At 52.5% G+C, this 13,680-nt stretch overlaps 1 protein-coding gene and 1 non-coding gene across 2 annotated transcripts in view; both read left to right on the top strand.

Moving 5' to 3' along the window:
- Positions 1-666: 666 nt before the first annotated feature.
- Positions 667-769, top strand: LOC118759927 (U6 spliceosomal RNA). Its single transcript, XR_004996467.2, has one exon. It is a non-coding gene; the product is annotated as a U6 spliceosomal RNA (small nuclear RNA).
- Positions 770-3,309: 2,540 nt separating this feature from the next.
- The window catches only part of MTAP (methylthioadenosine phosphorylase), a 53,517-nt gene continuing 43,146 nt past the window's right edge, over positions 3,310-13,680 (top strand). The window contains exon 1 of the mRNA XM_004581074.3: positions 3,310-3,440. Within this exon, the coding sequence (XP_004581131.1) occupies positions 3,408-3,440 (33 nt within the window). The 5' untranslated portion in view covers positions 3,310-3,407. The remainder of the gene's footprint in view (positions 3,441-13,680) is intronic.

The raw sequence follows: 13,680 nt of genomic DNA, 5'->3' as shown, positions 1-13,680 counted from the left end.
CTGATTAGAAACCAGGAGTCAGGAGCTTCTTCTGGGTCTCCACGTAGGTGCAGGATCCCAAGGCTTTGGGCCATCCTCAACTGCTTTCCCAGGCCACAGCAGGGAGCTAGGTGCAAAGTGGAGCAGCTGGGACACAAACATGTGCCCACAAGGGATCCCGGCATGTGCAAGGTGAGGACTTTAGCCACCAGGCTACCAAGTCGGGCCTAGAACTTTCACCAAAGCTTCCAATGCCAGTGTTTTTTTTTTTTTTTTAAAGATTTATTCCTTTTTATTGGAGAGACAGGTCAAATTTACGGAGAAAAGGAGAGACAGAGATGGGAAGTGGAACAGCCAGGACATGAGGTGGCTCCCATGTGGAATCCGGTGCTTATAAAGCGAGGATTTAGCCATTGAGCCATTGCACCAGGTTCCCAATGTCAGATTCTAATCTACTCATAAAAATGGTGGCCAAATGTCCTAGTCTTTATTCTATGACATAAGAGCAGTGCAGAAACAGCAGGGTCATGCAGGTACCTGCAAGGAGCTGGGGAGTTAGGTGTTGCTTCAGCCACGACAACTTGCCAGCATTAGTGGCTCCAGATGAGGGAAGCAGCAGCCAGCTTGGAGTGATTTTGTTGCAGCTACCCGGCACAAACACACTGGCCAAGGAGAAAGCTGATAGATGTGCTCGCTTCGGCAGCATGTATACTAAAAATTGGAACGATACAGAGAAGATTAGCATGGCCCCTGCGGAAGGAGAAAGCTCACAGAGTTGGTTGAAGTGCTGCAGCTCACCCATTTGTGTGAATAATTCTCCTTAAATATTTGAATGATTTGAAGAAATCTTCAAAAGCAACATTTTAGTCATGTGTAAAGATTTACAAATTAAATAAAAACAGACCTATAAGCCATTGTAGGGTTCTCCAACTTTGAAGGCATTATGGGACATTGAGGCAGACTGACCTGGACAGTTACAAATAACATCATCTCTGTACTTGACTGGCTGCTGCTGAAAGTGGGGGAAGCATTTATGAAGAAGTAGCAGAACAGGGTAAAGTTTCTGAAATATTTGTAGGGTTTCATGTTCATCATTGGCATATGCTGGCTTCGGTTCTTTTCTAGAATTACCCTCAGGAAAACAAAGCTATAGGTTCAGAAAGGGGAATTTATGGGACAAGACTAGAAGGGTAAGGCAACATCCTACTTTCACTGTCAGACCCTTAGGAGTCCTCCCTTGCCTTGCGAAGGATTCCTCTGATCAACCAAACACAGGAGATTCATTTTCTGAAATTTTGTTCTCCATTTATTCTAACCTTGTTAGGAAAAAAGGATTCAAAACTTGGCACAAAATATTACGGCCAGCTCTTTCCAAAGATGCCGCACTAAGGCATTGTCCAACAAGCCAGCTCAAGGGTTACCTAGGTCTGGGAAGCAAGGATTATCGCATTCTGCACTCCCCTGAGTGGCTGACAATGAACTGAGACCTCAGCCAAACCGTTCCTCCTCTCATGTTTGTGTGGTGCAATCTCTACTATCTCAAGTGCCCAGAAAACATAAAAATAAGGCTATTTTGCCCTACATGAATATTTGTATGAAATTTGCATTTTACTGTTCACCAACCCAGTTGTGTTGAATACACAGATGTTAATTGCATCAGGTGCTGTCTGAGCTTTTGCGCCTTATTCACTTCTGAGCACTTGCCTGTTGTTCTCATAATGCATTATGAGGGAAATTCCTGGGTAATCCTCAGGAAGGGAACCAACCTTTCTTCAAATTCATGTTCGCATCCTCAAGAACAAAACCGAGTCAGACAACCAGCTGGTAGCTGGCTGCCTGGTTTCTGAGAAAACTCCAAAGAAAAGGCTTACATTTGGTCCAGAAGTAATTCTCTCTTCCCAGAAAATGGCTTGGAGATTGAATCACTTTCAACACCAGACCTGATAAGCGACAGCTTTCTCTTTGCAGACGACATATGTTCAAGATTAAATGCTTGAGCCCTGATCTGTGGGTTACAGTGGAAATATCCACAAGTCCAGTCCAGTCCCCTTCAAAGTTCAAGCTCGTGCTAAGGACCTTTTACCCTTGCAGAATCTAACTTGCTTGTGGTGTCCTAACTTTTGGCAGAGGGGCAGTGCTGAGTGCCAGCTGGGCATGGTAAAGCCCACAGAACTGGCCAAGACCCCCTGCTGATGAGGCGGCACTCTGCGCCCTGTGGCAGTAGCCCCAAGAGTGCTGGGCTCTGCAGTACAGCAACTCTGCAGTACAGTAGACTCAGACTCTTGGGTCCTGCCCTCCTCGGGGAGGAGCGCGCCGACCACCTGCTGTTCCCTCCCGAGGCAGAAGAAAAGAAACCTTTGCATTGTGAGAAAGTTATGTCCTAAACCAAGCCATAGCAAGAAAGTGAACCACCATACTGTTCAGGTACCAAACAGCTTAAGTGAGCAGCACAGCAGCTAATGCAAGCCTGGGATCTTGGGAATGAAATTGTGTTTGTGTTTTCTGCCCCTGCTTCGCTGCTCTCCCTCCTCGGCCTTCTTCCCGAGGTCTCAGCATTTTTATGTCATTCTTCACATTCCTGCCATCCAGTGTTTTATCCACTGAGGAAGGCGGAAATGAATTATCCCAGGAAGCAAGGGGGCGGGGAGCGGGCTTTGAGATGGTGGAGAGTGTGTGACGAATTGAGATCCTACCAGAGTTGAGTGATGGACACGCGAGTCTGGATTCCGAATCCAGATGTATTGTTGGATGCTGCTGAGGCCGAGGAAGGGTTAAAGATAGCTTTGGCCTGGTAGAGCCGGGCGGAGGCGGGCGGGGAGTTCAGCAGAGCTCCATCCCTTAAAGGTCATTCCTCAAATACCAGTCTTTCAATCAGCACTCTGCTGATTTTCCTTTTATCAACCTAGAGTCTGAGGTCAACCACACCAGAGCTCTAACCCGCAGCAGGTAAGGGAATCAAACACAACCTGAGTTGGTCTGCGGCATTGGGAAGGGCAAGCCCCACCTCCGCCTCCAGGCGCAGTCTCACCCTCCAGCCAGAACCTCGGGAACCGGCTGGGCCCGTAGACCCATCCTACCGGGCGGGGCGGGCAGCGCCGCTCCTCCGAGAAGGGATTTCACGAAAGTTAAGTGAGCTCATCAAAATGCAAAGCACAGAGTGTGAAATAACCCTGGAGCTCTTTAAATGATCACCGTTATCATAAACCTGTCTGTTGTAACTGGAGGCGAAAAGAAACTAAACTGCAAACATCAGCCACAGGGGCGGGCCGAGGGGAAAGTGCAATTGAGGAGGGGGTGGCCTGAGAGAGCCCTCCCCGGCAGCCAATCCAGCGGTGGCGGGGAGGAAGAGGAGGAGCCAGGCTGCCCCAGGACTCAGCTCGCTCCCGCCTGCCCTCGTGTTCTGCAGTAGCGTCTTACCCAGCGCCGACATGGCTTCAGGCGCCGCCACCACCGCTGTGAAGGTAAGGTGAACCGTCTCGCCGGCTGCGGCCCGCCTTGCCCGGTGCCCTCCGGCCGCTGTTTTGGGCACGGCGCCTCGGGTCCCTCCTCCTGGCCGTCTGCACCCTCTGGGCGCGGCGCCGCGGCCGAGTGGCCCTTGCGGGGAGAGGGTACCCCTGCAGACCGATATCTCTCCCCAGCCAGCACCACCGCCACCTTTAGGGTCCTCTGCAGTTGCACCTCGCCAGTGGTAGGCAAGTCCTTTGGATGGGGGCTGTGGGCGCAGCGTTGCTGCGACCTCGCCGACACCCGTTGCGGGCTCTGCTTCTCGCGTGAGGCGCGCTGGCTACCGCCAGCAGGTGTCCAGGGTGGCTGGGCGCCAGGAGCAGCTAGACCGTCAACTCGCGCCTTTCGGAACTCGAGCTTCCGCCCTTTGCCCCCTCCAACCGCGGTCCACGTGGGAGAACTGCGTACTTGCTCTTTCACATGCTTCCGGCTCTTTCTTCGAACTGAACCCCTTCTCCTTGCTCAAGTTTTTCCCTGCAGCGCGGCGCTGTGGGCGTTCTGTGCGTTTGTTTAACACCGGAAAGGAGTCCTGGCTCCCTTAGCTCGGGGCTGCTGCCGGCCTGGAGGCCTGTGATTTGAAAATGCTTTCTTTGCTACCTTGAAAGTTACAGGTCAGTGCTGGTGCTCCTAGGCCCTCACAGCAACCCTGTGTGTTGGCAGAATTTGGTCGGGGAGGCCTGGGAGCTGCAGTGAGCGTCCCTAAGGCTTTAAAAAGCAAACACACACTGCTTTTCCGGTTGTTGGGAGAGAGTAGAATTAGGAAGCATCGGGAAAATGCTGATATTAGAGTAGAAGTGCTTGGGGGAGGGGTGGAGAGTTGTTGCAGTCGCTTAGGTAGGAATTTTTCTTTTGGCATTTGGAAAGAATCTTGCATTCAACAAGCTATAGAGGACCTCCAGTATTTCCAGAAGGCGTCTCCCTGGACGGAAAGTTTTCATGAAACTCATTGCAAAGTGTGTCCAGTCACTTGCCTGTTAATGGAGAGGGAGGGTTTCACTGCAGAATTTGCTGGTAGGGTTAGAGCTTTCACTGGCCTATATTGCCACCTTATCAGATGATAGTGCTTTGAGTAGGGGAACTGAAATTCGTTTTGGATGTTCCCTTCTCCAACAGTTAAGCGATTTTGTCACAGGTTTTCGCCTTTCTCTGTCCTGTAAGTTATCCGCAAGCAGAGGTGAAATTTCCACATTGGCTCCCTTTCGTCTGGTTGCCGTTCTCCTGGCCACGCAGCTCTCTGTAAAAGTAATGCAGTGATTTAAGTAGAGAATGGGACGAAAGCCCTCATGTAAATATTGAATGATGTGTATTTTGGGTCTTGGCAAGCTGCTGCATTATTAACTTAAGAGACACAAATGATGCTAGAACAGCCAGTTGATTTTTCGTTGGGTCATTGAGAATCCTGGGTGTTAACACCACGCCCCCAGGTTGCTGAAGCCATATCCTCTGTGAAAACCCCAGTGTCGGTGGCCAGAGCAGAACTGGCTGGTTCGAACCGCGTCTCATTGGCAGATCATTGAATGGCAAAGGTGAGCTGTTCACTCGAGACCAGATAGCCACTTACCCCCCTAAGCAGGTAGAAGCTGAGGTGCAGAAAGGTGAACCAAGGTGCCCAGAACTAGGCAGCTGGACTTAAGAGAGACGTGCGCTTAGAACTCAACCTTCCACTGGCTACCTGTGAGGCATTTCTGGAATCTGAAGCATAGACCCTAGGCTGATTTTATTGTAAGGAAAGAGGTCATGCAGCCGTAAAGAGGCAGAGTACCTGCAGGAAGCAAAGCAGGCTGCTGAACCCACTTTCCATCCCTGCAGAACTGCCAGTCAGAGGAAGCACACGGTGTGTCTCGGCCCCTGTTACAGCTCTGGCAGGTGCCCCCATTTCTTCCGGTTGTTTACAGAACAACAGTTCAGTTGGAGGTGTTGGAGTAGGGGATGTTGCTGCTCAAATCAGAGTGGTGAAGGGAGCTGTGGAGCCAGCCTCCTGTCCCAGCACCACGTGCTCAGCAGCCACCCATGTCATGGACCTTGGTCCTCTGCTGTGGGTGAGCACCAGTCACAACTTCCCTGAGAGGCTGGAGTTGCTATGGTAACGTGAGACACAAAGTGTCCCAGCTCCAGGCACTCTGTTCCTGTCAGTCACAGCACCTCCATTTTTAACAAACAAATGTTACCAGGCCTTGGAGCTTAAGCTAGTTCTCCTTTTCCTGCCTGAGAATTCAGACAGAAACACCATCCGGTTTGGGGTTGGCAGGCTGGTGTGTGGTTCATCACTCACACCTAGCCCTCTGCTGGCAGACTCATCCAAAAGCGTTTATTGGCTACATGCCAGCCACTGGGGATGCGCATGTTCAGGAGTGAGACAGGCTCTCTTCTCTTGCAGCCTGAATTCCAGTGAGAGGAGATGACCAGCCAACCAGAAAGTGAAGCAGTGAGAGAGTCGGAGGGGGGTCAGAAAGACCTCTGGGCTTGAAACTAATCGCCATATGGGATTCAGAAGTGAGGACTTTGCTGAGTGAAGAGGACATGGGAGTGGAGCCCTCGTGAATGGAGTTGGTACCCTTAGGAAAAGACCCCTCAGGGCTGACACCACATACTTATCCTCTACCTGCAGTGCCAACATCTCCTATGTGCATCAGTTTATGTCCCAGCCGCTCCACTTCCAGTCCTATTCCCTGCTAATGGCCTGGGGAAGCAGATGGTCCAAGGCTTTGGGCCTTGCACCCTCTCAGGAGACACAGAAGAAGTTCTGGCTTCTGATGCGTGCAATTCTGGCCATTGCAGCCATTTTGGGAGTGAACGAGCAGCTGGAAGATCTCTCTCTGTCTCTCCCTCTTTCTCTGTAACTCTCGACTTTCAAATAAAAATAAGTCTTTCCCAAAAGAGAGAGAAAGAGACCTCACTCCAGAGGGCTGGCTTGTCCCCTCTCTTACCATGTGAGCCACAAAACAGGCTACCACCAGACTGGAGCTACCTTGACGTTGGACTTCCCAGCCTACGGACCGAGAACTAAATTTCCAGTCTTACAGCAGCCCAAAGACAGGTGGATAGCTGGGAGGAGATAACGACCCCCCCAAAAAACAGGGGAAGAAGCAAGGGTGAGGACTACTGGCAACCTGAGCCGCCAGGCATAGGAAGGGCCATCTCACTGCTGCCCCCTGAGCACTGGGTGACTGGGATGAAGAAGTTGGATTTTTTTTTCCTGAATGTTGTCACAGCCATCCAAGGATTCTGAGCAGAGAGGTGGTGTGTGAATAACATTTTAAAGTGATTTTTGGCTGCCATTTATAAAATAGCTCATGTAGGGGGAGAGCTGGATCTGGCCAGAAGCCATGGTGCTGGTTCCTGAGTCCAGGATGACAGCCATGGAGGTAGTGAGAAGTTGGCAGGTGAAAACAGAGAACTAGACCAGATGTGAGAAGTGCGGGAGGACCGGGATGGTTTCTGGCTGTGACCTGGCAAGCCCACAAGCTGGTAATACTGCTGGTGGGTCATTGCACAGCAGCTGAGGGACTCTACAGCGAAGAAGGACCAACCGGAGGATTCATTCCTCTAAGCACCAGCTGGGGCGCCAGGGACATGACATGCCAGGAGACCTCTTGCTGTCAGAGTGGTGTGCATGGCAGGTTGGGGGAGGGAAGAAGCTCTCTTCCTTCTTCATGGCCCCTTCCCTCACTCCTCTCTCCATCTCTTCCCTCTGGTCTAGTTCCCCTCTCTCTTCCCCCTTTTTCCTGTTCTCCCTCTCAAATTAATAATAAACATGTTTTCTGTGGTTCAGTGCAGGGAGAGGTGGTCCAACCAGAGAGTGAGGCTAGCACTGTGGAGGGAGCTAGAGGCTGTGGGGTTAGTACCTGCTATTGTCTGGGAGGACCTCAGCCATTCTTTAGCCTCAGTCACACGGAGGGCCAGCCAGGTCTCGGCAACCAGGTGGAGGGCCTTCTGGAGGGTTTCTTTAGTGCTTCGTGGCTCCCCCAGGCTGCTACCCACATTCCACCTTTTACTCTGGGAGTTTTTTGGTTTTTTTTTTTTTTTTTTCTTAAAATAATAGCTCTTGTTAATCATGGCTGCTATGACAAGGAGGGGATTGGGTCCAGTTGTGGGTGGGTGCCAAATTACAAAGAGTAGCAGTAAGGGAGGCGGAAGTTGAAGTGTCTGCCTTGTGGGGAATCAGCCTTTAATGCTCTCCTTTTGGTACTCTTGAGAGTGGCCAGCAAAAGCTTTCCGAAAAGTCCTTCTGTGGTTCTGTGAAACTGGGTACAACCCACAAGCCTCAATTGAGAATCCAGTGAACCAGCCTTCATTCTTTTCATAAAGATTGATTTGTTCATTTAAAGAGTTAGAGAAAGAGAAAGTGATTGAGATCTCCCATCTGTTGGTTCGCTGCCCAAGTGACCGCCATGGCTGGAGATGGACCAGGCCGAACCAGGAGCCTGGAACCTCCTCAGGGTCTCCCACATGGATGCGGGGGCCCAAGGACCTCTGCCATCTTATGCTGCTTTCCTGGGCGCATTAGCAGGATGCTGGGTGGGGCTCCTGGGCCTACACTCTGTGGTGAGCAGCTGCCATTCAGGCTGACTGCCCCAAGGCTGCAGGGGGCCAGGACCACACTCCCTTGGGCCTGTGCTCCCTGGTGAGCACGCGTCACGCAGGCTGGCTGCCCTCTGGGCACAGGAGCCTGGCCCTGTGCTCCTGGGAGCCTGGGGATGGGGGCTTGATGGAGGGAAAAGGAGATGGTGCTGATAGGAGGAACCAGCCTGCTGATCTCCCCACATGTGTGGTCTGTGGATTGACTGGGGTGAGTGGTTGGGAGAGGAGGAGAAGTGTGAGAGGGAAGACTGCTGAGGGAATATGTTCCAGGTGAGGAATGACTTTGGAGGGAATCCCATTGACAAACTTGTAGGTAAGTGAGGGGCTGAGACTGAGCACTTCCGAGGGTGGAAGCTGCAGGACTTTAGTGGACCAGACAGATACACCAGCCCACATAGGAGATCCCAGCTAGGCTAGTTAGCATGCATCACAGCCAGCCACCACCCAGCAGTGCACACTAAATCTAGAGCTGGTGACCTTCTGACAGGGCTGGATCACAGTTCCCAGCAGTGAGAGTTGGAACCAGGGATGGGTAATGTTAGGTTGGGTCATGACACTAACCAGCACATGAGAGAACCAGGTCTAAGGCAGATTCTGTGGGGGTATGTGGGCCCACCCCTGTGGAACTGCAGTTTCCACTGGTTAGCTTAAGAGCTGGAGTGATGGGCTGACCTTGATATGACTGTGGAACCTCCAACACTTGTGGGTACTGAGGTTGTTAACAGGTTGGACAGGTCCAGGCTGTAGCACCTGCAGGAACACCCAAGAATAGGGTGTGGGGCAGCTGGGCCACACAGCACCTACCATCTCATACAATGGTTAAGACAGAGGGGACAAGCTATGCTGGGTAAGGGCCTACACCCACTGGTACGTGTGAGATATGGGTCTGGGAGTGGACCTAGTAGGAGAACCTGGGAAACTCCCCTGGTGGGCCGTAGCCCTACCAGAGAGCATGTGCTTCAGGCCTGGGTGTTGGTCAGGTCACGCCAGGTAGCCCCACCCATTGGCAAGTGTGTGGCTTGGTTCTGGAGGTGGACGGACTGAGCAGGGCCAAGCCAACTTTACCCCACTGGCAGGTGCAGGAGCCAGGCTGGAGTGTGGGTCATGCTGGGCTAAGCTATTTTACCTACCAGTTTGCATGAACCAGGGATGGGGGTAGACTGGGTAGGGTCAGGTTGCAGTACATGTCAGCAAGCATTGGGACTGGAGGCTGGCCAAGAAAAGTCAACCTACAGCATCCAATGGCCAAGACAGGCAATGGGCTATGCCAGGCTGGGTCAGAGCGACCACTGGCACGTGTGAGATTTGTGGTTGGGAACAGGCCTGGTTGGGAGATAAGGGGACACCTCAGGTGTTGTGGTTTCCACTGGTGAGCATGAGAGCTGAAATGGGGGCAGCGATCTGAGTTGGACACGATTGTAATGTCCCTCAGCACAGATGTGGGCAGGGTCTGGGGTGTGTCAGATTGGACTAGACTGCAGCACCCTCTGGTGCTCGTCAGAGCCAGAGTGGATGTAGCATGGGCTGGGCTAGGTCTCTGACCCTACTTAACCACACGAGAGCTGTATCTAGGTGTGGACCAGGTGTGGGTGGGCTATAGTACTCTACAGTAAGAACCTGAATGGGTGTGAGATAGTTGGGTAAGGCCACTATTCCTGCTAGGACAGGAAGTGGACTAAGTTGGGCTGGACCAAGTACCCACCATTGTGTGTGAGACCTACCACTGGACGGAGACCTGATGGAGGAGCTTGGGGAACTCCTCTGTCAGGGTGCAGTCCCTTGAGCTGAGTGCAGGAACCAAGACTGGAAGGAGCCCATAACAAGCCAGGTTATGGTACCCGCTGGCATATATGCAGGTCATGTCTGGGTACAGGCCAGGCTGGGCCAGGTCTTAGCACCCAAATGGCAGATCCAAGAACCAGGATGGACTGGGTTGTTTCTGCAACAGCAGCTAGTCCACATGAGGGCCAGTACTGGGAGCTGACTGGGCTGGATTAGGCTTTAGCTCTCACCAGAATGAGTTGGAACTGGAGGTTGGCTGGGCCAGACCAGGCCACAGCACCCACCAGCACATGTAAGACATGGAGGGTAGGGGTGTGAGCCCAGCAGGGGAGCTGCAGAGGCCTCTCGTTCTGGGCCACTGCTCATGCTGGTGAACGTGAGAACTGGGATTGGAAGCAAAACAGGCCAGGCAGGGCTACCGTGCCTGCTGGCCTGCATGAAAGTTGGGCTAGAAAGAGAGCCAGGCTGGACTAAGTGACCCTATTCACTGGTGCGTGCATGAGCCACAGTAAGTGCAGGCTGCTTGGGCTTTGCCACAGCATCAGCTGGCAAGTGCTGGGGCTAATGGCAAGTTCTGTCAAGCTAGAATGCAGAACTATATGGGCAATGCAGCATCCGGGAGTAGCAGTAGGCCCAGTAGTGAAAATGGGCAATTCTCTGATGGGTTACAGCTCCCACTGATGAGCGTGAGAACCAAGGCTGGGGGGCAGGCCCGGCTAGATAGGCGGTGGCACCTGCCAACACAAGTGTGGTCTGGATGGTGGGGTTAGTTGGGTTGAGCTAGACTTCAATGCCCATTGACGTGTATGAGAACTGAATGGGATGTGGGACAGACTGGACCAATCTGTTGGATGTACTGGCATGCACAGGAACCAGTGCTTGGGGCGGGCCTGGTGGGGATTATTGGAGCCATTCTGACTAGGCTGCAGCTCCCACTGGTGTACATGAGGGCCAAGTGTGTGGTGGGCAGGGTCAGGCTGGGCTGTAGCACCCACTGGTTTGCATAGGGGACGGGGCTGGAGACAGCACTGACCCAGCAATTGCTACTACCAGTATGTGTAGGCTGACATGGATGATGGACAGAGCTGGACCCCATACTGCAAGCCCACACAAGAATCAGGTCTGGGATTACTTCAGACGAGAATTCTTTGGGGATTCCCCCAAGTGAACCATTGGACTCGGAACTCCAACCATGGGGAGAATCACAGGATTTGTAGTCTGACCGTGAAATGCATGTGTCAGAACTGGGCCTCATCAGTGGCTTAGACAGAGCAGTGGATGGCATGCCCAGATGCACATGGAGGGTACTGCAGTCCATTGGAACCTGCAGAGGACACTTGATACCATTGCAGAGGAAGGAGGGCAGAACAAATTGATCAACTACCCTTGCCAAGCATTGGCCAAAATGTCTGGTCGGATGGAGACTGTAAGGTTGACTATGTCAGCCAATGAACCTTGGAAAGATTTCCTCATCCTTGCAGTGAAAAAACTGACAGCATTTTAGAACTATTGAAACCACCTAAACAGAGCCCTCGGCACATGCTCTGTATCGGACCCTGAGATGATAACGGGTGGCTGTTCCCCATCTCTGGGTACTGCGACAGTTGGAAGGCTGGGTACACCTTCTCCCCTTATCTTCCTTCATTGCCCAGACACACACACACACACGGAATGCTGGATGGGAAGCAGAACAGCTAGGACACAAACCAGCACCGATATGGGATGCTGACATCACGGGCAGCAGCCTTGCCCACTATGCCATGTGCTGGCTTCAAGCCTTTGTCTTTTTCACCTAGTCACACAATGGTGTTTGCTCAGTGCTTCAAGCACTATACTGCTGATTGTCTCAGGAAAAGTGTGTGTAACCTGTCCTCATGCGTGCCCTAACATGCCCACCCCGCAGCTGTGGCCGTGACAGCCAGAAAAGCATCCGTGTGCCACACACCTGTGGGAGAGCTGTGTGCATGAGAGAAATGCTGTGTGCCGAGGAGAGGGAGGCCCACCCAGGCCTGTGGCGAGGGACACCAGGAGATCACCGCTGTGTAGTTTTGTTTAGAAGAAGCTTATTTTGATTCTGTGTGTTTTGGTTGGAGGTAGTAGGGTTTCCATGAACAGGAGCTGACCTCATCGTTTCGTTTGGTTCTCATGAGAATTCAACAGATCTAGCCAAAATTGTGCCCTCCTGGGTGGGTAAGATGAGGAAGGAGGTAGCGTGAATGTCTGTAGGCAGTGGCCTTGGGTCTTCATTGTGGTTATGGGCACAGTCCTCTGGGCCTGGGGCATCCACAGCAGGGCCTCTGTGGAGACATCACTCGGTAACTCGTCAGAAATGCACATATTGGAGGTCAGAAATTCTAAGCGTGGGGCCAAGGAATTTACACTTTGCCAAGCCTAGAGATGCTCAGGTGCCCGCTGAGTGTCAGAGCCAGTGGCCTGAGAACTGGGAAGGATGGACTGTTGAGCAGGCTCTCCATGTGGGGCTCAGGGTATCCTGTGGGTTTCCTGCTATAATTTTATCTAAAAAACGTATTTGAAAGGCAAGATGAAAGGTACAGGGGAACAGCTGGGGAAAGAAAGATCTTCCATCCACCGGTTCACTTCTCAAATGGCTGCAATATCTGGAGCTGCTCCAGGCCTAAACCAGGAACCTTGAACTGCATGTGGGTCTCCCACAGGTGAGACAGGGGCCCCAGCCCTTTGCTCCATTCTCAGGCACATTAGCAGGGAGCTGGATCAGAAGTGGAGCCTCTGGGACTTGAGCAGGACTCTCGTCATAGTGCTGATATCTCATGTGGCAGCTTAATCCGCTGGCCTCGCAGCCTCCCCGCCTCCCCGGTGTCCTGGAGGCCTGTAGTCCAGAACGAGCCTTACAGGCCCAAATCCAAGTGTGCCTAGACTTGATACCTCTGGAGCCACTGCGGGGTCCTTTTGCTTTCTGCTTTGGGCCTCCAGAGGCACCAGCATTCCTGGGCTCACATCACGTCTTCCTCCACATATCCCCTTCCTTATTGACCCTGCTCCGCTTGGTAAGGACCTTGAGGTTACATTTAGTGTCCACTCCAGGTCATCCACAATGATCTCCCCATCTCGGGATCCTTAATTCAGTGATGTGACAGTAACGTTTGCAGGTCTGGGAAACAGATGGACCTGTGGGAGTAGCATCCCTTTCACCACATTCGGCAAACCCCATTTTTGACATCTTGGACTCAACAGCAGGGTGCTGGGTTCAGAACCCCTGAAGAGCTTCAGAGGAAGCTGGGCCTTGCCCAGTTGGTCAGAATCTGCAATCTAAGAGCTGGTGCTGTGATGTGAAACCTCGCAGGGACTTGAGCGAACTCAGCTGGCTGCTGCACGGGCACAGCCGGGTTCCAAGGGCTACTCTGTGTGCCCAGGAAAACCCTGCTGCAGGCCAACCCTCCCGGAGACCGTTGGCCATTTCAGCAGGTGAGGTGCCTCCCCGTCCAGGGCTGGGGAAGCTTTTTTATACAAAGGGCCATTTGCATATCTGTAACATCATTCATGGGCCAAAGAAAATGAACAACTTAAAAATTAGCCTGCCCTATATTTTACTGAATTTTGAGGCTGCTTTGGCAGGGCCAGACCAAAAGATCTCACAAGCCGGACGTTCCCCACCCCGGCATTAGTCAGACTTGCTGGCAAAGGGACCATTAGTCAAACAGAAGCCGTGGGTGTTCTGGGCTCCCAGTGCTGCAGGCCCCTCTGAGGACTGGGAGCGCTGGCCGTGAGTTGGTGGCCGCTGCCTCGGCCACAGGCCAAGGAGTCCAAAGCTGCGCGTCCAGCGGGGTTGGTTTCTCCTGAGCCCTGCCCTGTGGT

This window comes from Ochotona princeps, chromosome 14 (genome assembly GCF_030435755.1).
Source record: "Ochotona princeps isolate mOchPri1 chromosome 14, mOchPri1.hap1, whole genome shotgun sequence".
Classification (NCBI taxonomy): domain Eukaryota; kingdom Metazoa; phylum Chordata; class Mammalia; order Lagomorpha; family Ochotonidae; genus Ochotona; species Ochotona princeps.
The sequence above is the reverse complement of the archived record's forward strand: the minus strand, read 5'-3'. Positions and strand labels throughout refer to the sequence as shown.